Source organism: Grampus griseus (genome assembly GCF_964374135.1).
Source record: "Grampus griseus genome assembly, chromosome: 17".
In the NCBI taxonomy this organism is placed as follows: domain Eukaryota; kingdom Metazoa; phylum Chordata; class Mammalia; order Artiodactyla; family Delphinidae; genus Grampus; species Grampus griseus.
The window spans coordinates 74,137,416-74,162,725 of record NC_139011.1 but is presented as its reverse complement, the minus strand read 5'-3'; the positions used below and the strand labels follow the sequence as shown (position 1 = coordinate 74,162,725).

The 25,310-nt window shown below is 42.7% G+C and overlaps 1 protein-coding gene across 3 annotated transcripts in view; it reads right to left on the bottom strand.

Annotated features, from left to right (window-relative positions):
• Positions 1–25,310, bottom strand: part of CA8 (carbonic anhydrase 8) — a gene marked incomplete at its 5' end in the record, with an annotated part of 87,413 nt that overhangs the window by 32,969 nt on the left and 29,134 nt on the right. For all 3 annotated transcript variants that reach the window (XR_014297991.1, XM_082674842.1, XM_082674843.1), the window contains one exon: positions 4,790–4,885. Coding sequence is in view for 2 of the 3 variants with exons in the window: in XM_082674842.1 (XP_082530968.1) it covers positions 4,790–4,885 (96 nt within the window). The remainder of the gene's footprint in view (positions 1–4,789; positions 4,886–25,310) is intronic.

Below are 25,310 nucleotides of genomic sequence, written 5' to 3'. Positions count from 1 at the left end.
GCAGAAACTCACACACCATTGTAAAGCAATTATACTCCAATAAAGATGTTAAAAAAAAAAAATTTTGGAGAATGACCTACAAGGAGCCAGAAGAGCTGTCACCATGTTTATATTCCCTGTTTCTCTCCACATGATCCAACTGGGAAACAGGCTAGGTGAAAGGGCATCAGAGGAAAGAGGTAAGACAAAAAACTTACATAACCTAAGATAGGCCAATCAGTTCAAAATAATTGAGACATCATTTTCCAAGTGTTTGCAATTCCTGAGATAGGCACTAAAAACAGAAAATGAATTCTCTTAAGTTAAAAAATGTATATACATATTATATGTGCATATGTGTATATATATATACACATATACACACACATATATGTGTATACACACACATATACACACACACACACATATACACACACATAAATACATACACACACACACACACACACACACACACACACATATGTATATCTTAGGGAAATTTACTCCTGGGTGCAAAAGCCTGGACCTGTAGGCAGACACCTTCACCCCATCTTCAGGGGAAACAGACCCCTCTGTTGTACTGGTTTAACCACAATGTAGCACTTGGGTGATTACACCCACAGGTCAGCTCTGTCTTTACTTCATGCATCTCTTGTCAGAGCTTAACTCCTTGAAGAGTCCACATCTGAACGCTGTAAGGCCACACAGTGTAGTGGTCCAGGAGCAAAGGTCACTTGCGTTGGACGCTGGGTTCTGACCCTGACTCTCTTTTTAGGCTTGAGCATGTCTACCTAACCTCTGTGTCCTACAGCTTCCTCCTCTATACAGTGGGGCAGACAAAAGTGACGGGGTTGAAGACAAGACTCAATCAAACAAAAACCTTAGAACAGGGACTTCCCTGGTGGTCCAGTGGCTAAGACTCTGCACTCCCAATGCAGGGGGCCGGGCCTGGGTTCAATCCCTGGTCAGGGAATTAGATCCCACGTGCCGCAACAAAAATTCCCGCATGCCACAATTAAGACCCAACATAGTCAAATCAATCAATCAATCAATCAATATTTTTAAAAAACAAACCTCAGAACAGGGCACGGTGCACTGTAATTCAGTGACTATCACCCGGACCACCCATCAGAATGCTACATGGCATCGAACACAGTTCTTACATAAAGCAGCACTTAGTAACTCTTACTGGCTCCTTCTGTCTATAAAAGTTCTTTACCCTTATGGGCAAAACTTTGTATTTTGTAACCAACTTCAGTTATTGCTCGATCTCTTTCCTTCTTTGTCAAAGTTTTGTCTGAAGGGGTTACAGCCACCAAAAAGAAAATATAGATGGATCCTCTGCACACCTCAGCCCCTAAAATCCTACAGCAGTCCAGGTGGCAACGCAACATGGGACCAAGAGTCTGCCAGGAACCCAGTAACTCCTGACCCTCCCCTCGGCCATCTTTCACCGCCGCCCCAAATGCCAGCCCTCTGGTGAGTTTCCTCTCGGACGACCTCAGCCCTGCACTGCCCTGCGCTTTTCCGCTTCTAACGCTAATCCCCCCTCATTTTCCACCGCAGCCTCTGAAACTGGATGACTCCACAGTTTTGACAAGCTCTCCCGCCACCTCCCCCAGGGGGTCTCTGTGAACCCCTGGGGTCTGCTCAAGGCCACCACCCTCCCAAGCCTTTGGAGTAGACACTGTGCAGTCTCCCTCAAGACAGGAGTGAGACCTGTAGCCAGCTCCCAGCTGTCACTTTCAGATGGGTCTTCTACCCCACAAGCCCAAAGCCACCCTCCTCCTCCGAGCGGACTGCCCTCCCCCGTTGCGATCCTGCTCTACTGGTCACTTACTGACCCACCGGTCGTTCTCAGTGCTCATCCCCTCCTGCCGTCACTCCGGAGGACTTCAGCGTCCCTGTGCGCGACCTGTGCCCTCCCTGGCCTGTCTCTTTACCCCTCAGTTCATGCCCATCAGCTCCCTCCCACCTCAGCAAACCAATCCTGAGAACACACACTGCATTTGTCTTCACTCTGAAAACTGCAACTCCAAACAAAGACCATTGCCTCTGACCACAAGTGCCCATCCGGCCAGCTCTCTCTTCTTTTCTCTCTCTTCCTGTTCACCGATCACAAGGCGTCACGCCCCTCAGGTCCCTCCTGGCTTCATCCCTTTCCCTTCCTGCCTATGCTGAATGACACCTCTTCAACCATTCTCCATTCTCTAATCCCTTTGTCCTCCTAAACCTTATGCTCTGTAACGGATCAATACAACAATTAATTTGTTAGAGGGACTTTCCTGGCAGTCCAGTGGTTAAGACTCCGTGCTTCCATTGCAGGGGGCATGGGTTCAATCCCTGCTCGGGGAACTAAGATCCCACGTGCCGTGGGGCACGGCCAGAAAAAAAGAAAATTGCTAGAATTCTCTGCTCCTCTCCCTGGATGATCCGCTGTCCTGTACCATCTGTGATGTCCAATCTCAAGTGGGTCTCCCACAAGGACCGTCAAGTCTATTGTCATTCCCCTCCTGCGCTATCTCAAAACCCAATCCCACACCCATATTTCCTTTGCTCTATAAATAATTTTGCTTTGCATGTCTCAGATAGTACAGGTCATCAGGCATAAACTCCCCTAAATTCCTGGCTTTCTTCACCTAAAACTGTGTGCCGTTTGTGCCCACCCTTTCCTCCTGGCCCTCTATTTCGGAGAAAGGATGGGGCCCGTCCTGTCCAGGGTCAGTCCATCCACCTAAGCTCTCATCCCACGCCTTTCCACCTCCTCTGAGGCTTTTCTACATCAATTATCCCCTTTCTTGCTGGTATGTTTAAACAACATCTGCACTAGCCCTTTTTGCTCAGAATAAAAACACAGGCCCATCTCGGATCTCAATATGAAACAATCTGAACCTTGCTGTGCACATCACCACGAGTTATCACCCCATCTGTCTTTGAGTCAAGCTTCCTGAAAGGGAAGTCCATCCTCACTGCCTGGACTTCCTCCCCTCCGCTTCTCCCAGCCTCTGACCTAAGTGCAAGACCCCCGCATGCCGTCCTTTCCTCTCTGCCTCAGCTGACACTCCCGATCAGCCCTTCCTTCCTCCGTGAATGTTTGCTCTACAGTTTCTGCGACTCTGTTCTCTCCCGAGAAAGGCATTTTCACGTAGATAACCTGGATTTTCCCTCGTATGGAAAGTCAGAGCCAGAGTACAAGCTCCCAAGCTTTGCCTGCCTCCAGTAATGAGCTGGTCCCAGGGAACGGCGATGTTTGGTCCCAAGAGACTCGGCTTCCAATCTAGTGCACTATTACTGCATGCCAGCTGTTCTACACTGAGAAGCAGTAAGTGAAAACATCGTTATCATACTGAATTCCATTCGCAAGTATGTACTGAGTACCGCCTCCAAAGATGAAACTAACATGTTCCCTCCCCTCCTACAGATGACCATTTGGTTATTTGTGTTCTTATTTTTATTTTATTCTTATTTTTTCTAATAATGAGACATTGCCATCTACTGCCTCATGCTGTCAAATCTGGATGCTCTGTTCACTTTCTCAGGTTACAAAAGATGGACTTTAACAGTTATTTTCAATATACTAAAGATTATCAAAATGTATTTGTAGTATAATTTGAAACATTTTTCATCAACATTTTGTGATTCCATTCTCCTTATACAATGCAGATATAAAATAGAAGGAATATAGGGCCCTGCCTGTGAAAAACGCATGAAATGAATTGAGAAGATTTTTCTTAAAATCTAAGGATTTGTTTTAAATTCCATGACATGTGTTATACTTTAAAAACATGGATTTCAAAATACTAAAAGGCTAAATAAAACTGGAAGGCTACTTTCAAACATCAATAAAGAAATATCTTAAAGGTATTTATAACAGGAAATTGTTGGAATTAATACTATTGAAACATATGCCACCCCGAAAAAAAGAGGTTTCAAAAGGCCCCTTCCTCAGCACTCTTTGGAAAATTAAGTTATTAAGGACCACTAGGTTATCCAAAGGCAGCCTGGAACCACACAGAGTGGACAATGGTTTCTGGTCCTGACTGGTGACATCAAATCCCTGTGCGACTATAAACAATGACGTGGCCTCTTTGGCCCTTGGTTTCTCTTCTATAAGAGGTGGAAGGGGGAAGCCTACAATTTCCAGGGTCTCCTTCACCTCTCAATCTTTTATTACATCAAGACAAAGTTTAAAAGATTCACCTTAGGAACTGAATTAAAATTTTACCTTTGAAAGCATATGGTCCGCTTCTGTACGTGTCACTAAATTTATATAATATTCTTTTCGCCCACCAAAGAGCTCAAATCTAAACTTTACATTGACTATATCCACCAAGGTCTTTGCCGCTCTCATTTTATCAGTGTTTTCTACAAGGCACTTCAAATCATCTTAGAGTGAAAATTATTAATAATGAATAGCTAAAGGAATCTACTACATGATTATAGTATTAATTTCTCTTAGATTTTGCAGGAAGGCGAGGTCCAAAAATATTTTCTGAAATTCTTTTTCAATAATAAAATGAACTCTGCCTTCAGGAGACGTTTTCTAACCCCTTTCTCCAAAGACCCTGAATGCCACTCCGAAGAAAAGTTCTAATAAGCCAATGAATCATTTTCTACCAGTGAATATGGCTGCTCATCCTTGACCCAGAGAGATCAAGTTTTCCATTTTTAAAGTATCAGTGCTCTCTGTATAGGTGTTTAATGTCACCTCTAAGTAGTAAAAATGAGAGAGAACAAAAAACCTTTTGCAAAATGAATTAGAAATAAGCATCTCTGCACAATACAGCAATCATAGCAGAAGACCATTTACCTGAACAAACAAGGCAATGATGGCGATTCCACGGGGCTTCCCCACAGCCTCATCGATACTGCCAAACAAGGTGGAGTTCCAGTGTATCAGGTGGAGCTGGGTGAGCAAGAACAGACAGGTAACCTCGTTACTAAACGTACTTCCGCTCAGGAAAACAAAGATTATCAACTGCTCCTTGACCATATCTATATGGTGTCATATGCAACGAGAGTATCACAGACACAGAGATGACTGGTTTAATACTGGTTCTCTGTCTGAATCCCTCCCTTCTCATTTCTGAACAGAAGCAGTGCTGAATGCCACTCAAGTTCTGCTTTTGTCCTAATCAGGAGCACATCTAAGAAGACTAGCAGATTTCACACTGATTTAGCTGCCTTTCCTTAGACGCCATCCCCTCTGGCTCTCAATAAAACAGAACTCTGGTCTGGGCACAAACACCAGAACTCATTCGAAGGATTACCATCTACATACTCAAGTACTGTGTCACCCAGTATTTCCATCAAGGATAATAACAAAACCGGTCTCCAATTCTGTAAGTTCTTTCCACTCTCTAAGAATATGTAGACAGATAGCATCCTATAAAAGGCGCTGCATCTTTTTAAAGCATGGTAACATAATGAATGCTGATGGAGAACTCTAAACGAAAGCCATTTCCTGTCCTGGAGATAAAATTTTACCTGTGAAGGAATGACAAACAATACTCCAGAGGATTCTCCCACTACTAGCCCCGTAAAGCTCTGTAGTCTTCAGGTTTATGTAGAATGTGCACTTGCTCCTACAGTGCTGATAAAACGCTTGCAAGAAGCCAGATTCAATCCCCTGGTTAAAATCAAATGGCCGCTGAGGTTCTCAGTGGAACAGTAGCAAGGTAAACCTTCCGCCTAGAATACTAATCTTCATCACTTTAGCTTTTCATCAAGTTACCATTACTTGCTGCCTGAAAACAGTGACCCATTTAAAAATTAATTTTAATCCAAAAAGACATACTAAAATTCAATCACCATGTCATTTTAGCATCCATATTAAAATATTAAGGAAAATTATCATGAGGATTGCCATGAACTTTGAAGTTTCTCCTGCTGAATTTGTCCAACTAGAATTCAAGATTATAAAGCTGACCACTAGGGGGAAGTAATGAGGTCCTCTGCCTATAATAGAAACGGTCACCCAGGACAGGTCAGGCTATGAAAAGCCCACATGAACTTGGATTGTCCAGTAAATGTAACTGGCAAGGCACTGCCTTTAAGAAAGCGATGTTCTATAACCTTTCAGTTAGTAATGAAAGACAGACCAATTTAATCTTTCCTTTTCCGGCTGCAACAATAGCTTTGGAGCCCCAGTGGTACAGATAAGTGTACAGTGGTACAGATAAGAACTGATTGCCTTAATTAAATCAACAAAAAAAGCCCAAGGCTGAAATCTATTTTAATTCCACAAATTGCAAAGTTCAAATCAACATTTTTCTTACTTCTCATAGCGACAGTATGGAGCTTTTTTTTTTTTTCCTGAAACAAAACAAACCCAAAAAAGTATGTTTGGGGTTTTTTTGTCGTTTTTTTTTTTGCCACTCCTCCATAATTCAGCAACATCATCACTCACACCTGTTCCTCAAAACCTACTTCACATGTTTTTGTGTTTAAAAAATTAAGGGTCTCCACTCCTTAAGTGTGTGCTGTACATGGCAACTTCGTTTTAAAGAGTACAGTATGGGGGAATTCCCTGGCAGTCCAGTGGTTAGGACTCGGTGCTTTCACTGCTGGGGCCCAGGTTCAATCCCTGGTCGGGGAACTAAGATCCACAAGCCTCGCAGCACACCACCGTACCCCCCCCCCAAAAAAAGAGTACGGTATGGAATACCTGATGGTGGAGAAATATGGCCAACACCACCTGGGCCAGGTGACCAAGGCCAACATCGGCAGTCATCAGACATGTTGATACAGGCACCCTGGACATGATGTGATGAAAAGGACATTTTTCCTGTGTGCTCTTTCTCCCAATAACGCATAACCCCAGTCTAACCCAGAGGGAAACGTCAGACAAATCTCAAGAGAAGGACATTCTACAAAATACCTGACCAGTATTTTGCAAAACTGTCAAGGTCATCAAAGAACAAAGAAAGCCTGAGACAATGTCACAGCCAAGAAGAGTCTAGGGAAACATGAGAACTAAATGTAAAGTGGTGTCATAGGTGAGATCTTGGAACAGAAAAAGGACATTAGATGAAAATGAAGGAAACTGAATAAAATACTTAGTGTATTGAGATTGGTCCACTAATTATAACCAATGTACCATACTAATGTAAGATGTTAATAACAGGAAACTGGGTGTAGGTCAGGTGGGAATTTTCTGTACTATTTTCATAATTTTCCTGTAAATCTAAAACTGTTCTTAAAATATACAGTCTATTTTTTAAAAAAAAAAGAAAGAAAAGAAAAATTAAGGGACATCCTGGCACTTCCACTAACTCAAGCTAGAAAGGATAACAGAAGATCGCTATGGCCCTTGTGTGACCAGTACAATAACACAGAACGAAAATAGCAAGAGAATCTCTTGTCTGCTCTACCACCTGGGTCTTACCATCAGCTGATACTCCAGTAAGGAGCAAAAGAGATTCTTCCCTCACACTCCACAAGGAACCCACACTTCAGAGACAAAGCTCCAGCCTGGTATTTACTGAGAGACGCCCCTCTCTTGGAGGTGCTTTCTCTCATTAAGACCGAACAGAACATCATCAGAAATCCCCTTGCCAAGCCACTAGAGGATGGTTAATTCAAGGACCAGGCAAATTTCCAACACATTCTGGAAACCAGCTGTAACCGGTAGTGGTCACATAGATGAGCAGTCCACGCCCATCGCACACTCCACATGTTTGCTGCCTCTCGGCCTGTGTTCCCTGAGCCCTGCCTCACTCCACCCATGTTAGTTTGCTGCCATGACAAAGTGCCACAGACTAGGTGGCTTAAACCACATAAGTTTATTTTCTGAAAGTTCTGGAGGCGTGAAGTCCGAGATCAAGGTGTGGGCAGGGTTGGTTTCTCCCGAAGCCTCTCTCCTTGGCTTGCGGACGCCCACCATCTCCCTTGACCTCACATGGTCTTTCCTCTGTGCATGTCTGTGTCCAAATTTCCTTTTCGTATAAGGACACCAGTCATACTGGACAAGGGCCCCCACTAGTGACCTCATTTTCACCTAACAGCCTCTGTAAAGATCCTGACCCCAAACACAGTCAAATTCTGCTGTATTAGGAGCTAAGGCTTCAACATATGAATTGGTTGGTGAGGCGGGAGGGGCGGGGGGGGGGGAATTCAGCGCCTAACACCGTCTATCTCCCCCTTTCCTTTCTCCCCAGCTTAATGAAGTTTTTTCAGGTCTGAGAAGCCTGAATTATTCACATCACCTTCCCGTCTCTCTCAGCCCCTTCTTTATTCCTATTATCTTATATTTTGCCTTATATTAGTGTTGGTTCTGTTTCATAGAGCAAAGCCATAGAGACAGGAAAATCATCAGTGCCTGTGAAGAACTGAGTACTTTGGGGGTAACTAGAGGGCACATAAGACCAGCAGTGACAGGAGAGGTGGGGCTGGAAAGTTAGAGGGGTTTGGATGGCACAGAGGTTTAAATTTTATTGTAACTGTGCTTTGGGAAACACAAAAGCAATATATTATTGCAGTGAATATTATCATTACTTATGCTGCTTAGAATCAGTCAAAATCCCCCTTCAAAGGTTCTTCCAACAGAACGGGGATGGATGGAAGTATCTGGCATGGGAGGTGGGAAGGTAAGCTAGGTGGCTACCACGAAAGTTCCAACAGAAGATTACGATACAGGTGTGCGATGATTAACTTTGTGTGTCAACATGGCTAGGCTATGGTGCCCAGTTGTTTGGTCAAACTTCAGACTAGATGTTGCTTTGAAGGTATTTTTTAGCTGTGGTAACATTTAAATCAGTCGACTGAGCAAAGCAGATTACCCTCCATTATGTGGGTGGGCCTCATCCAATCAGTTGAAGGAGAAGGAATTCTACCTCCGGAGTGAAAAAATCCTACCTGCATTTCCAGCCTCTGGCCTGCCCTGCATACTTCAGATTTGCCAGTTCCTTAAAATAAATCTTAACTCTCCTCTCTCTGTCTCAGAATATACATATACTGTTTCTCCTGAGAACTCTAATACAGGTTGTACAAACAAACAAAAAGTGTGTGACGAGAAAAAAAGTGTGGAGATGAACGGAGGCTTAAATCTGAACAAGATTAGAAGCAACAGGAATAAAGACAAAGGGCTCTAACAATTACTGTGACAGTGTTTGCAATTTGTTCTTCTAAGACTAAACATGGCTCCTCTGGCAAAGGGTCGGGGACAAAATGATCTACTGATGCTCAAAAAGAACATATTAGAACGTCTGCGTACATTTATTTTTATCCAATGTCTTTTCATTTCAATTTTCCTATGCTACACAAAATAGATTATATATTATATATATAATACACATAGCACATCTATAATACGTATGAGTGCATGAATTCATTTAGTAATAAATATGAACATATTGAGGACATGTGCTCTGAAATTTGTCTGGGCACAAATGGATTTGAACGGAAAGGCATTTGATACTAAGGATATGGTTTAGATAATGATGACGCAGCCCATGGAGTCCCAGGGAGGCTTAGCAGAGGTCCAAGCAGACAGTTATCTGCTGAGGGCACATGGGAGACTCATTTCCAAGTCTAACAGTGCAGACAAGCTCTGGGGCGGGGCAGGTCTACGGCAGAGGGCAGAACGGCAAGGGGCAACACTGCACTTGTGCGACTCTAGTGCTAACTTCTTAGAGGCAACAGCTCTCATAAAAGACTTCTGAGCTAGGAGCCACCAGCCTTGGACGCTTGTCTCAGCTCCTAGCTCTGCGAACCTCACAAGCCACCATCTCTTGGAGCATGTCTCCCTTTACCGTAAGGAGCGCTACGCCTTAAAGCTCGGCTTCTTCACACCTTCTCTGTCCTCCCGTTGGGCTCTCTTTACCCCCATATTCCTATCACATTTCGCCCTCCTTAGCTTTAGTTACACGTGACCCACAAAGGCAGAGAAGCGGGGTGATGCCTTGGAGGGCGGCAAGCAGCTTTCCAGTTTGCAGTGCAGCCCAAGGTCATCAACACTGCTCGTTTCTAAGGAGGACAAGGGTTGGAGGGTGTGCTGACTCCGTCCGCTGCCTCGACTCAGAGGGGCCCCTCTGCTCAGCCAGCTCACTCCTCCGATGACACAGGCAGGACTTGGCCTCACGAAGGTCTCTGGAGCCTAGACCTTCTTTGCCTGCAAACACACGGGACAGCAGGTGGCAGAGGGCTTGCCTCTTGCAGTCTGAACCCAAACTCCTACCAAGCTTGCCAACAAGAACAGCTGAACAACAGATGATTCTTCCTCAGCGGAAGCGAGGGGCAGCTCCCCACCCGCTCAGTGACTCTTCCTCGAGAAGCAAAATGTTCTGTCTTTCTCCCAAACTGGGGTATCAGAGCAGGAAGCCCACAGTTAAAGCTGAGTCTTTCCTCACCTCTTACCATTCTTCCTCCACCCCACCCACCAAGGCCTTCGTGCACGTGGCCTCGTGTGTTAACAGTGTACGTTATTACAGAGACATAAAAGAGCAAAGACCCATTATTACTCTGTCAGCATCACGACCCTCATTCCTTCCTATTAAAAAAAATCTGACCCTAGGATAACAACGGTAAAGCAACCTTTTACAGTTTTAGAGAAAATCTTTGCTCTTTTGCTGAAGGGCTCCCAAATTCCAATTTCCTGCCATTGATTATGCCGCTACACCATGAGTACCTGCGAAACGTTCATCTTAATGTACTTAACTCACAGCAATAGATAAATGTGTCCAAAGTTATGAAACTGTGACAAGCCGTAGCCTTATAATCATTTATTTGTCACCGAGAAAAAATAAGTTTGAACAGTTCGTGGCAGCCTAACAGAAAGCTATCGTCAAGATAAATGAGGTTTATTATTAACACAAATAACACAACCGCATTAGAGTACAAAAGAATGAATCATGAGGAATGGAAAAAGCAGTAAAAACTGGAAAGGCGATTATGACTCACACGTTTCTCTCCCCAGCCCTGTACTCACACAGGTTCTGTGTTTTCTATCTTCAAATGCTTAATAGACATTTCCTTTCAAGTGGCTTCGAGCCACTTCAAGCTGAGTATTTCCAGAACTGACATCCATTCCCTTCAAAGGCACCGTCTCACTGTTTTCTTCATGGAGCCCCCAACCCCCCGGGGACCCCCACCCCTTTATCTCCAACTCACCAAGGCTTTGCTGACCCCTAATCATTTGCATTTCAAAGCTCAACCAATCTCTCTCTAACACTGCTCTCACCATATTTCTCTGTTCAAAATCTCTAACTTCCTTCATTGCCTGCCCATACAGGGCTTAAATTTCTCCAACCCCATCCTTCCCCAACTATCCCCAAATACTCAAATCAAGTGGGACTCCTGACTCCTCACAACACCCTCCCCGTCCCGTTTCTGTTCCACTCACTTGGAATGCTGTTCCCCCTGTCTTGCCGCTTACCCAAATTCTACCCACCCTCCGAGGCCTCGACAGGCATCTGATAGACAGATAGATTGGAGCTGGAGATAGAGATAACATGAACCAACAGATACAAAGGGAAAGGGATAACGGGTCTCCGTCCTAAACCACTAACCAAAAGTAGGATGAGTCCAGTTTTAGGTGTTGAAAGTTACATCATTACAATCAAACTGGGTCCCATCAGTAAGAGATGCAGACCCAGAATTGCCTGGAGAAGCAGGGGCTCAAGGTGCAGACTGCAGACATCCCTACATACCCAGAGAGACAGCCTTATAAGGTCAGCTCACCCAGGGGTCAAGTCCCAGAAGAGACCAACGGAAGGGTAAGGACTGAGCTTTGGGTAAGGGTGAGATGAGGGAAAGGGGACTATCAAATACGCAGGAGGAAACCCAGAAAATTCCAAAGTCCTGTTAGGACCAATGAGAAAAGACTTTCTGGAAGAAAGCGTGGTTAGCAGAGTCAAGGCTCTACCACAACAAAGCGACAACAGCTACAAAAAAAAAAAAGAAAAGAAAGAAAAGAAGGACAGAAAGAGACTTTGGACTGATGTCTTTAAGATAATTGAGAAGGCGGCTGCAATACAATGAAAAGAGCAGAGGCAGAGTGTAAAGACATCAGGATGAACAAGTGGGGCAGGGCCAGCTCAGCCTAGAACGTGGGCAGTGAGCATCAGAAAACAAATCGAAAGGTAGCTGTAGGGAGGGCTGAGGGATTTTTTTTTTTAAATAAGAAGAATCAGTTTGCCTGAGTTTAAGAAAAATTCATCTTTCACTTGTAGTATTCCTTTTTTTAAAATTGAAGTATAGTTGATTTACAATGTTAATTTCTACTGTACAGCAAAAATGATTCAGTTATACACATATATATACATTCTTTTTCATATTCTTTTCCATTATGGTTTATCACAGGATATTGAATACAGTTCCCTGTGCTCTACAGCAGGACCGTGTTGTTTATCCATCCTATATACAATAGTTTGCATCCGCTAATCCCAAACTCCCACTGCATCCTTCTCCACCTCCCCCATGGCAACCACAAGTCTGCTCTCTCTGTGAGTCTGTTTCTGTTTCGTAAATAAGTTCATTTGTGTCGTCTTTTAGATTCCACATGTGTCACCTTTAACTTGTAATATTCTTTTAATCTACTCTTTTAATGGGCAAAAGTAAAACCTGAAAGAATCACAGGCTGCTATAAGTGTTGAAAAATCAGAAGTATTCGATGCACCTATGACAACAGGTGTAACTGAACCTGAAAACCATTTTTCTGAAAACTACAGTCATCAAGACCCTTCCTCTGAGCTAGACCACAATTCAACACAGTCACAGAAGAAAAGGGGTCACCAAGAGCACGTCCTGGTTTTTGTGCCCTGACTTAACTGCTTTCCTCGGTCCCAGAGAGTCAACCGTGAGAGTTGTAGCAAATCTCCCACTAGATTTTGAGTTTCCAGAGCCAAGTTTCTCACCCGGCTATTTCTCACCCTATCACATCCAAAATATCCATTCTCAGCGCACTGGGAAAGAGCTACAAAATTAGAAAAGGAAAAAGAAAGTTTCACGTCTCGACTACACTTAGGATACTGAGGGTTGAAAGAAGGAAGACGTTAAGTATTGGAATTTTTAAGACAAGAAGACTGAAAGTGAAACGTCTGAGTAACAAAATGGGAGCTTTGAAAACCAGCAGAGAAAGCACCCCTCTCTCCATATCCACTCCTGACTGTGCGGAGCAGCCATCCATCTGCAGATAAATTGAGATTTAGTGTATATTATTTTCAGGTGCTGTGGCACTTAAGCTGTCATCGTCAATATATCATGCCGCTATGATTCAGAAAAGGACATTCAAGGTGTAGACATAGAACAGTGACAAAGCGCTGTAAAGCAAGGAATGGAAAATAAATTATTTGAAACTCTACCTCTAACTGTCGCCTACTTGTCACATTTGCCTAAACTTAATGATGTACTTTCTGATATCGGAAAAAGAGAAATAGGAGGCTGTGCTGGAGCATTTCAGGGCAACTTCATCTATTAATATATTAATATCAAAAGCTACTTATATGTTCTTAGGGTTCAGAATCCTCAATTTGAAAAGGCACTAGTAAATCAACTACGCTTCAATTTTTTTTTAATTTTAAAAAAAGAAAAGGCACTAGTTTCATGTAATTTATGAAAACACTTTTTCCAGAGCAGAATGATTTCCTCTTTGCTAATTTCCTTTTGTTTACCTCGATTTTGCTGCCTTCTTAGGAGCAGGGCATGGCAGTGTGGTTAGGGTTCTTTTCCCAAAAAACAAAGCTGCCTTTAGGAAATTCACTATGGAAGGTTGGAAAAGGCTCACTGGAGCGAATCGAAGAAAAAATACATCATTTTGAAATATTTTATATTTAATGTAAGATCAGAAGCAGTTAAAACTGATTCACTGACATTGGTTTCTTGGTTTGCCAGGAAATATCCTCTGTCTTATTTGTGGGTTATGGCTGCAATTAAGTCACTATAACTTAAATCCTCTATATTTCATGTGTCATTCTATAAAATAAAGAAGGTAAGGAGACTGTCAAAGGGTCTTGGTGTTATAGAATGTAAGTCATCTAGAGACTGCATCTGTTATTTGATCCCCCTCTGCCCCCAAATGAGAACCACATTTCACAACAGAGCTCTAAAATAATCAAGGCATTCATCAAAACATTTACTGAGCACGGATAACATCTAGGGTTTTAGTGTGCACTGCTTTCAACACTGGAAATACAAAGACCTCCAATAGTTTTATAAAAGAATCCAGGGCGTGAATAAATAAAAACATGAAATTGATAGTTCAACAGAAGAAAAAATGAGCATAAAGGGTCTGCGTGTCCTGTAAATGACAGAGGATGTTCTGAGTATGTGTATTTATTTAACGAGCACTGGTACTACCTGCTCTGCCAGGCGCTGTTCCTAAAAAACATCACCTCGCTCAGCCCTCACTATCATCTTTACAATGGTAGATGTCATGACTGCCGCCAACCCTGCATCTTTTTTTTTAATATATAAATTTATTTTATTTTTATTTATTTTTGGCTGCATTGGGTCTTTGTTGCTGCGTGCCGGCTTTCTCTAGTTGTGGCGAGCAGGGGCTACTCTTCGTTGTGGTGCAGGGCTTCTCATCGCGGTGGCTTCTCTTGTTGCGGAGCACGGGCTCTAGGCACACGGGCTTCAGTAGTTGTGGCACAAGGGCTCAGTAGTTGTGGCTCGCGGGCTTAGTTGCTCCGCCGCATGTGGGTCTTCCCAGACCAGGGCTCAAACCTCTGTCCCCTGCATTGGCAGGTGGATGCTTAACCACTGCACCACCAGGGAAACCCCAGTCCCGCATCTTAATGAGAAGGGAACGGAGGCACAGAGGGGGAAGCAGCCTGTCCAGGGTTGCACAGCTGACAAGTGACAGAGCCAGACCTGGTCCCGGGCGGCTTGGCTCTGTCGCCTCTAGGCCGCCTCTCTCCTCCAAAGAGGGAGGGTAGAAGACTGAGTAGGTTAGAACTCTCAGCGTGATTGTTCACAGGACACGCGGAGGAACGACAAACAACGTCCTCTGGAGAGACAAGGAAAACCAGGGAAGAGGAATGGAGAATGTACGACCCAAGAAATGGCTAGAATCCAGCCAGGCTGTGCCCAAGGCCAAGAGCACACCCAGTGTGAATGAATGCTCTTTTCTCACTACAAGCTCCTAGGAAAATTATCTGAGCCCCCGGGGGGTCTCAGCTGTAAAAGAGAGATCAGACCACCTAACGTGTAAAGCTGTTACCAGGACAAGGGATCTTATTTGGAAAGTTCCTGGTAAATTGCAAGTGGGTGCTGGCTAGAGCCAATTATGGTCAAGAGAAGCGGGAGGTGCCAGGGAGAGTGGGCAGGGCTGTATTTAAACAGCTCGATCTTTGAAAACGGAGGTGCGCTCATCTACCTGCTGTCTGGTTATTTTCTCATTATGCTGCCTGAGCTCACTGTTTATTTTCTTTCTTTTTTTTTTTTTTAACAACTTTATTGGAGTATAATTGCTTTACAGTGGTGTGTTCATTGCTGCTGTATAACGAAGTGAATCAGCTATACATATACATATATCCCCACATCCCCTCCCCCTTGCGTCTCCCTCCCACCCTGCCTATCCCACCCCTCTAGGTTTATTTTCTTAAGGTTTAACGATAACTAATAATGTTTCTTTCCATTATAGAAAGCCAGATCACCAAAGTCAGTCAGCCGTTCAAAGGCCTCCAGGAAGTAGGCTGATAGATGAGGGAAAGATGGGATGGGGCAGGAGGGAGGGGCTGTGAAACAGGGGAATCGGTGCCCTGCCCGCGGTGCCTAAACTCCCAAATTTAAAAAGCACAGTGCCGGGCTTCCCTGGTGGCTCAGTGGTTGAGAGTCCGCCTGCCCATGCAGGGGACAGGGGTTCGTGCCCCGGTCCGGGAGGATCCCACATGCCGCGGAGCGGCTGGGCCTGTGAGCCATGGCCGCTGAGCCTGCGCGTCCGGAGCCTGTGCTCCGCAACGGGAGAGGCCACAGCAGTGAGAGGCCCGCGTACCGCAAAAAAACAAAACAAAACAAAAAAAACAGTGCCAACGGAATCCAGCCGTAATCCAGCCCCAAAGGCGACCGGTTTGCAGCCCCTCGGGAACATCGTTAATATTCCAACAGCAAGGTCTCCTGCCTGGAAGTGAAAATAAAACCATCGGAAAGGGAACTGTCTCTGCTTCCCGCCAGGACATCCTGCCAATCTCCCCTCCTTCCTCCCAAGGCAACGCTTGAGTCAACACCTGCCTCTGCTCTGTTCTTCCCTGGCCCCTCCCCATCAGTTCTGCGGCCAGACGCCTCCCTCTCTAATTAGCTCCTTGTCATCACCATTTAAATATGTGCATCATTTAAATACGTTCAGATTTTTCTCATCCTTAAAAAACAAACACTTCCCTGACCTCAAATCCTTCCTACTACTTTCTCTTCACAGCAGACTTTTCAAACACTTGGCTATGCTCCCCATTGACACTTCCTCCCTGCCCATTTCCTCCACGATCCACTGAAATCCATCTCTCATCCTATCACTGTAGTGAAACTGCTCTCGCCAAGTTCACCAGAACCTTCTTCTAACTCACATCTCTGGCTTGGGCTGACTTGACGGCTCTACAGCATCTGAGACCCGCCTGTTCTCGAACTGCCCCTCCCGGTGCGTGCCTTGCACCATGCTCTGTGGGTTTCCACCTCCTCAATACCAGTTTCATCTCAGGCCTCTCTACTGGTTTGCTTCCCCTGACACCCCCCGAGGGGTGGTACCATCGGGGCTTCATCCTCTCACCTCTTCTCTTCTCATTAAGCATACTCTTGCTGGGTGACCCCATGTCTTCAATTGTCACCTAGATGTCCATGATTCCAAAGTCAACATCTTTAACCAAATCTCTGTCCTGAGTCTAGATCTCTCTACTAAACTGCCTACTGAAATATTTTATAGTTAGCATTTCAAAACTGAAGTCCCTCCACCATCCCTCAGACCTCTGTCCCCCTCTTTGTTCCTAGCTCTGTTAATGGACCCAAGCCCAAAACCTCTTCTGTCCTCTTCTTCCCTTACAAACAGACAAGAACTATGTCCTGCAACTTCTACAACTAAGAAATATAGCCACGTGAATGTGATGAAAAAATTTTTAAGTATTTCTTTATTAGAGAACTTGGAGGGCTTGTTCTAATATCACTGCTCAAAGTGCTTGACCCTCGCTAGAGCATTAATTTAGAGGTGTGTTCAGAACAGAACCAGACCAAGGAGTTGAAAAGGCCTTAGTGAAAGCTAGTGTTCACACTAAAAAATAAGAGCGACAACCAGGCAAAGAACATTCTATTAACTCTCAGAAATCTACAAAATTGAAGAAATGATAGGCAACTTTAACAGAAAAGAAATTCTGTAAGTATTTATAGAAATTCGTAGGTAAAGTTGATTCACACAAAGAGTTTTACAAAATCAAAAAAAAAAAAAAGAAAGGAAAAAGAACTATGTGCTGACATTTTCTACCTCCTTACCATCTCCCAAACGCATCCACTCGGCTTCCACCCACGAGCAATTCCTTACTTTAGATATCCACGATCTACTGCTAGAATTACGGCCCAGGTCTCTTAACTAGCCTCCATGCCTCCAAGACTGGCTTTTCAAATTCATTGCAGAGTCCACCTTGCAGTTATGTCATACTGTCCGCCTGGGAAAGTTCATCAGAGGCTTCTCCCTGTCCATAGGGCACAGTCCTCGCAATGCACTAAAAGAATATATCTTTCTATAACCTTTGAAAGTGTGGCAAATTTGACTTATTATGTATTAACTGTTTCAGGTGAGTTGGTGATAAAAATTACAGTAATAAGCTCTTTTTAGTAGTAAGAACACATAGAAAGCAATCTTAATTGTATTTAAAATTCAGAACTATTTCATTTCTCTGCGAAATACCACTGTCAATTTTCACCCTCCAACTTTATTATATACCTAGTACACTGCCTCACAACCTAATTTTCAGAAACAATATTTTTTTAATCCAATTACAATATTTAAAAGATTACGATTTATAATAAAATGCATTTATCTGAAAATGTTGAAGAAAATCCATTTTAACCCTCACTGTGCCTGGAAAGGTACCTGTCTGTGGACACAGCATACGCAGAGGCTTTCACTTCTCGAATGGCAGTTATCTAGAGCAAAAATGAGGACCATTTTATTAGAAATATGAGAAGGCACATATTGTAGAGGGAAAACAATGGTAGTTGGTCTGGGTCTCAGCCATTACCAACGTAACCTTGGGCAACTTATTTAATGCCTCTTGACCTGAATTATTCACCTGAAAAACAGACATAACACCTACCCTTAAGGGATGTTTTAATGATTAAATAAGATATGGCACGTACCTGGCACACGGATGGCCTTCAAAAGTGTTAACACTGCCCCCACAATTCCCTGAGTACTGCAGTAAAATGAATCTTGCATTAATCCCATGGCTATGAGAAAATGCAAGGGACAGAAAACTTTCCAACAATATAAACGTCTTGCATCTTCGAATTATTGTGAGAAGAGTGAACTTTGACAGGCTACACAACTAGATGAGAACACAGGAAGGCGGCCCTAATCTTATGGACAAAAAGTTCTGTAAAGATTGACACCTATGCTTTTTCCCACAAAGTGCTTCCTTATTTATATAAGTTTTGTTATTAACTTTAAAATCATAACGAATTAATCCAACTCACTTGTTGCTCAAGACAGTTGCATAAAGAACCATTCTTTAGCAAACTCACCATAAACCACGTCACTTCTCAGTGCTAATTAAAGAGGACCGTGCTTCCCAGGGCTTTGTGTAAAACTTTCCTGCCAACACAGGAGCAAGGGCTCTAGGGAACCAAGTATGAATCAAATTATTTTAAAGGACATTCTAGAAAATTGGATTGTGACTTATTACTGACCTAAAACACAGAGTCCAAGTTTCTTTTCAATGCTGTGATAAGGTAAAGTATCAATTTCCTTGATTGATGTGGAACTTGTACCAAAACAGCTCAGGGCAAAAAAGGTCAGCTAGGAACAGGAAAAACATCAGTGGGTGTGCACCAGAAAAGCACAATTCAGATAGGAAACTTCACCTACATTTACATGGCAATACGCTGTAATTCTGTACAGCTCATTCTGACATAGGGGGACAAGCATTTCTAAAACAAGATGGTTACGTATTGCACATAATCCAAAATGTATTATCAGCAATGCTGAAGTGCTTTAGATGCTCAGAGGGCAGATATGGGAACACCAATTAGGAAATGAGGACTTCGCTTACGCCCGATCTTGCCTACCCCTGGGCCTGCCTCTCCAGGACTTGGGGGAGTCTCTGTTTTACAACACTCCTGATTCCCCTGGTCCATGTAGTCACTGTTGTCTAACCAGTACATACGCTCCGCTACTCAAAGCCTTTATCATCTTGGCCATCCAAAACTGTCCTCCAAAACCCTATGCAAATGCAAATAATAGAAACAAAATCATTGTTTTCTGTAAGTTTTAATTACTGATAGCATATGTGTTTTAGAGAAATGAAATATATTAAAGAACAAAACTCTGTTTTCATGTGTATATATATTCTTTGAGATGGGTCCCTTAGAAAAGCAAGAGCCTTTCTTGCTCTAAAGCAACATAGCTGGACTTCCCTGGTGGTGCAGTGGTTAAGAATCCGCCTGCCAATGCAGGGGACAGGGGTTTGAGCCCTGGTCCAGGAAGACCCCACAGGCCGCGGAGCAGCTAAGCCCGTGCACCACAACTACTGAGCCTGCGCTCTAGAGCCCGCGAGCCACAACTACTGAAGCCTGTGCGCCTAGAACCAAGAGAAGTCACCGCAGTGAGAAGCCCGCGCACCGCAATGAAGAGTAGCCCCCGCTCACCGCAACTACAGAAAGCCCGCGTACAGCAACGAAGACCCAACACAGCCAAAAATAAATACAATTAAATCTTAAAATAAATAAATAAATAAAGCAACATAACTCGGAAGATAATTTTGCATCTAAAATTGTTATAGAGGTATACAGTTGTTTTATTATCTTTGCTTTTATATAACACAGTACTAGATATTTTTAATGAATTTGCTATTAAGCCTTTAACAGGAATAAAAGTTCAATAAAAACGTGTTCTCTGGGAAAATGGGAAAGCTTTATACTTGAGCACTTCATAGCCCATTTCCAATAAGGCATAGTGATGGAGACACACGTAAGGACTAGCAACTCTGTACCAAGGCAGACATTCAGCTCATAATGGCAGCCCTACTGAAAACATACGGGTATAAAAAGGTAAATTAAAGCGAGAAAAATAGAATCACTATAGAAAACAGTTATTGAGCACTTACTAATTTAGCTACCCTGAAACTAAAAAGCCTGGTACATTTTCAAAATAATTCCAGAAGAGTTATCTTGTACAGCAAAAAGCCACTTTTTCAGATAGGCATCTAACTGGTTTAACTGGATGATCCTTCTCTCAGGAGACACAGCTGACTTGCCCTCGGCATCCTTTCTTCCAGGCAAACAGAAACCCAACTGCATTTACACAGCAGCAGGTCAAGGGCTAGTGGGAAGGTTGGACCCCTCCTCAGCCCCATGGGGTGAATCTTGACCAAGCCAAGACTATTCCAGCCTCGTCTTTTCCCTTGAAATGACTGTTTCAGGAACCTGTGTGCACAGAAGTTCTGGCCAAAAATACGTGAGGGAATTCCACTCGAGGGTGGAGGTGAGGAAGACTTCTGGGAAAACGTTTGCTAGTTCCTGAAAAGAGATTCAAAAACTGATAAGAGCGTGGATTACTACAGCTACTTTGGTGAACTACTTGACAGAGTCCGCTAGAACTGAACTCTGACCGTCCTGTAACCCCAGATATACTCCTAAGTATAGGTTCACCAAAAGGCTAGAATATTCAGAGAAACTCCAACCTAACAGATCAGATATGAATGCAATCCAAACATCTATCAACATTTGAAAAAATATACTATAGAAAATTCACATAATGAAATACCATACATGAGGACAAGTAAACAAAAAGCACACACTGCAATGCACATGAATCTCTAAACATAATGGTGAATAAAAGAGAGCTGGACACAAAATAACCCATACCGTATGACTCAATTTATGTAAAATCCCAAAACAGGTAAAACTTATCTATGGTGTCAGAAGTCAAGACCATGGGTAACCCTGGAGGGGCCATGAAGGGAGAGTGGTTACTTTGTTTATTAATCTGAATGCTGGTTTCATAGGTTTGTTCACTTTGTGAAAATGCAACAAATCGTACACTTGTGATTTGGTTACTTTTCTGTCTATATGTTATTTAGTTATAAAATTTTTACTTTAATTAATAGAGATGGTATGAAAAACACAACTGATAAGAGAAGAAAATTGATAAATTAGCCTTCATCCAAATCAAAAACTTTGGGACATCAAACAACACCATTAAGAAAGTGAAAAGGCAACCCACAGAATGAGAAAAAATATTTGCAAACCATATGTCTGATAAAGTACTTGTATCAAGGATAAGGAGCTCATACAATTCAATAATAAGACAACCCAATTTTTCAAATGAGCAAAGCATTTGAATAGAAAGATATATGAATCATCAGTAAGCACATAAAAAGATGTGCAATATGATTAACATTAGGGAAATGCACATCAAAACCACAATGAGCTACCACTTCAAACTCGCTAGAATCGCTACAGTCAAACAGGCAAACAATAACAAGTGTTGGCCCAGATGTGGAAAACTGGAACCCTTACACACTGCTGCTGGTAAGACTGTAAAATGGTACAGCCACATTGGAAAACAAATTAGCAATTCCCAAAATGTTAAACAAAGGGTTAGCATATGACCCAGCAATTCCTCACCTAGGTATACATATCCAAGAGAAATGAAAACGTATCTCCACACAAAAACTTGTACACAAATGTTCATAGCCACAATATTCATAATAGCCAAAAAGTAGAAACAAACCAAATACCCGTAACAGATAAACGAAATGTGGTGTATCCAAACAATGGAATACTCTCCAGCAATAAAAAGTAATGATACAGGTTACAACATGGATGAATGAACATTAAAAACTATGCCCAGGGAAAGACGGCAGTCAGAACAGACCCCATATTACAGGATTCCATCTATATGAAATGTCCAAAGTAGGAAAATCCATAGAAATAGAAAGCAGATTAGTCGCTTGCCTAGGGGAGAGAGGATGGAGGATGAGTATTTCTTTGGGGGGATCAAAGTGTCCTAAAATTAGAATATGGTGATGGTTGCAAAACGCTGTAAATATACTAAAGCCATTGCCTTTTATAATGTGTAAAATTCACCCACTTTAAATGAGTGAATTTTATAAATTATAACTCATTACATGCCAGAGAATAAAATTTCTCCTCTTACGACCTTTAACCATTAATCTGTGAGGACTGGATGTCTACAGATGATACAGCCATTTTGCAACTGTGAGTGAAAAAAACCAAAGGGAAAAAGCCAAAATGCTAAAATGGCTTAGCAGAAAAACAGAGAGAACCTGGCCTTTGGAAACACGGCTGAGCAGCTGGAAAAGTCCTGGAACCCTGGACCTGCGCTTTGGGACTCCTTGTAATGTGGCAGGAAAACTTTCTCTTGTTATTTCTTAGCTGTGTCTTCCATTACTCGTCTGAAACTAAGGCACTCCTATGAAAGAGATGTAGGTTGCTGAGCACTCCATTTGTTACCTACATCAAGTATTTTACACGCATGCGTAGCGTGAACAATTTCATAAGTAAAAGAAAATTTTCATTACAGTCCAAATGTGGGCTTCTGACAAAATCTAATCGTTTCTGAAAATAAAGTTATACCTAAGAGTGGACAAAAGCAGATTGAGCTTTCTGCTCTGATACACAGCTTTTCACCGAAATATTTTAAGGGGCATTTTCTCTATATCATCACTTTATAATACCCTGAAAAACAAACACATGAAGAATGTAAACCAATTACCAATGAGCATAAAATATATCATCAGCTAAGGTGATTTCAGAAGTATAAATCTAATCCTAAACCTCTTATACTCACATTAATATTTCTTAATAATAGGCAGGAGATTTTATTAGTTTATTATTAAGGTGATTAGTATAGTAAGTTTCAAGAATGGATTAATTGAGGATGTAGATAAGGACAATATATACTATTATTATAGCTACAATCGGAATATGTCAACTAAGGGCGTAAAATAGCCCCTCCCTAGGATCAGGAATGTAGTTTCCCCTTGGTGAAGTCTTGCCTGATTAGGCTTACTTGGGAACATAACATATTCCTGTGATATTGACCAATAAGTGATGGTGAGAAGACACCAAATTAAAATTGCCACTGGTATCCCATGACACTGGATGAAGAAAAGATACCATGTGGTCTTATATTAACTCATTTACCTAGAGCCAGATTTCAATGGATACGTAAGTAAATACCATCCGCTGCTGTAATAAATCCTGGTCTGTGACCTCCCTTCTGAGTTACAGAGCTGCATTTCCAGATTCTTCCTAGGCATTTCCACTTGAATGAATGGCAACTGTCAAATCCAAAACATAGCAAAGTATACACCACAATTTGCTACCAATACAGTCCCTTTCTGGAGTTCCTAAAAGCTCCACCATTCTTCCAGTTACTGAGGCTCACAACTCAGCCCCTGATTCTCCAAACAAAGCTCTGAATGTTCTCTCCCCACATCCTTTCTAACACACGCCCTTCTTTTTCTTGTCAGGGCCGTCATCCCGGTTGACAACGTCTGAACGTCATGCCTGGATTTTAAAACGAGGGCATCACCTCTTCTGGTCAAGGCAATTGATTACATTTCCCCGGAAGGAAAGTATTAGAAGGGAAGTGATTTTTTGCGTATTTTGTCGTGGGTGTACCTAAACCTGCCTGGAACATACACAGTAGGTGCTCAATAAATAGTTGGCGAATGAATGAAGAATTCACAGCTGTGAAGTGTAGAACAGCGCTCCCCACTGCTTTTAGTAATAGACCACATATACGTGATACATCCAACAAAGAGAACTTCTCCATGGAAACCTGTCATTCAGGAGCCTCTGCTCTTCGTCCTCAGCCTGCCATTCTAAAGCTACCTCCAGCCAATTAATTTCCAGATCCCCTAAATTCCAGCTAGAATAGATTATATTTATATGTTTACACATACATGGCGTATGCGTATACATAACCACATATATGTATTAAATTACTGTGAAACGTTATGGGGAAAAACAAATTAGAGGTGGACGTGGACTGCATGTAGGCTAAGGTTAGCTTCACCGATTATGTGACATTTGAATAGAGACCCAAAGGTGCTGAAGAAGCAGCCATGTGGCTATCGGGGGGGGAGAACATTCTAGACACAGAGATGGCAAGGCCAAAGTCCCTCAGCGAGGACTTTCTGTCTTACATCCCCAGCACCTGGTAGTATGCCTCGAACTTTCGGATCTCTGCTTTCACCCACTTGTTTATATTTAAGGCCCCCTACATGCCAGGAACTGAAATTCTATTAGAAGTCAAACCACACTTCCAAACATGAAAATTCCTACAATTTATCTTTCAGCTGCCTTATATACAAATCTCAAGCAATCTCCAATTCAGCATGACTAAGCTGACCTTGACATCTTCCCCCCAATTCCCTCTCCCTCTTGGCATCCCCAAGTCCTTTAACAACAGCCAATGCTCCCAAGCCTCCCAGTCAAAATCTCCATTCATTTCTGACACACATAATACAATGTACCAGCTCACTGAATATTATTCCCCCCAAAAATTATAGTAGCTGGTCAGCCCACTTTTGCACCTACTATCTTTCCCAAGCCACCAAAAAAGAAGGTCAGAGAGAGAAAGGCAGAATCACCTCCATTCTCCCCAATCTTTGTCCCCACCGGACTCACTATTTATTCAATAAGAGATGCCACCTACGTGGTTCTGACATTAGACTCAAACAACTAAGGATAATTCTTCCTACAAAGAGGGCTCAAATTTAACTAGAATCAAGAAGCAAAAAGTCTAGTTCTCCAGAAGCTTTTCACTCACCCGGATCAGTAATGCCAATAAGACAAATTCTAGTCATCTAAAGTAAAATTCCACGAACTTCAAAATAAAGTCTCCATTAAAATTGAGATGGATGTAAATGTAAATATCCAGGTAATCCAAAGCATCTTCACTTGCTGCTTTCACTGTCAATACCTTTTTTTATTTCTGCCACTTTCTTTAATTTTTAAAATACAGAAACTTATGAGAGCCATCAGGTGCACTGACAGGTCATGGACATCTATGTTGGAAAAAAACACCGTGTGAAGGGTGTGACAGAGGAAGAGACAGACTCTGGAACAAGCAACGGACCACAGCAACGTGTAGCAATTCCAAGGAGCACAGACATCAAGAAAAAGCCCCTCGAAAAACACCAAAATGGAGAGGTTCTGCT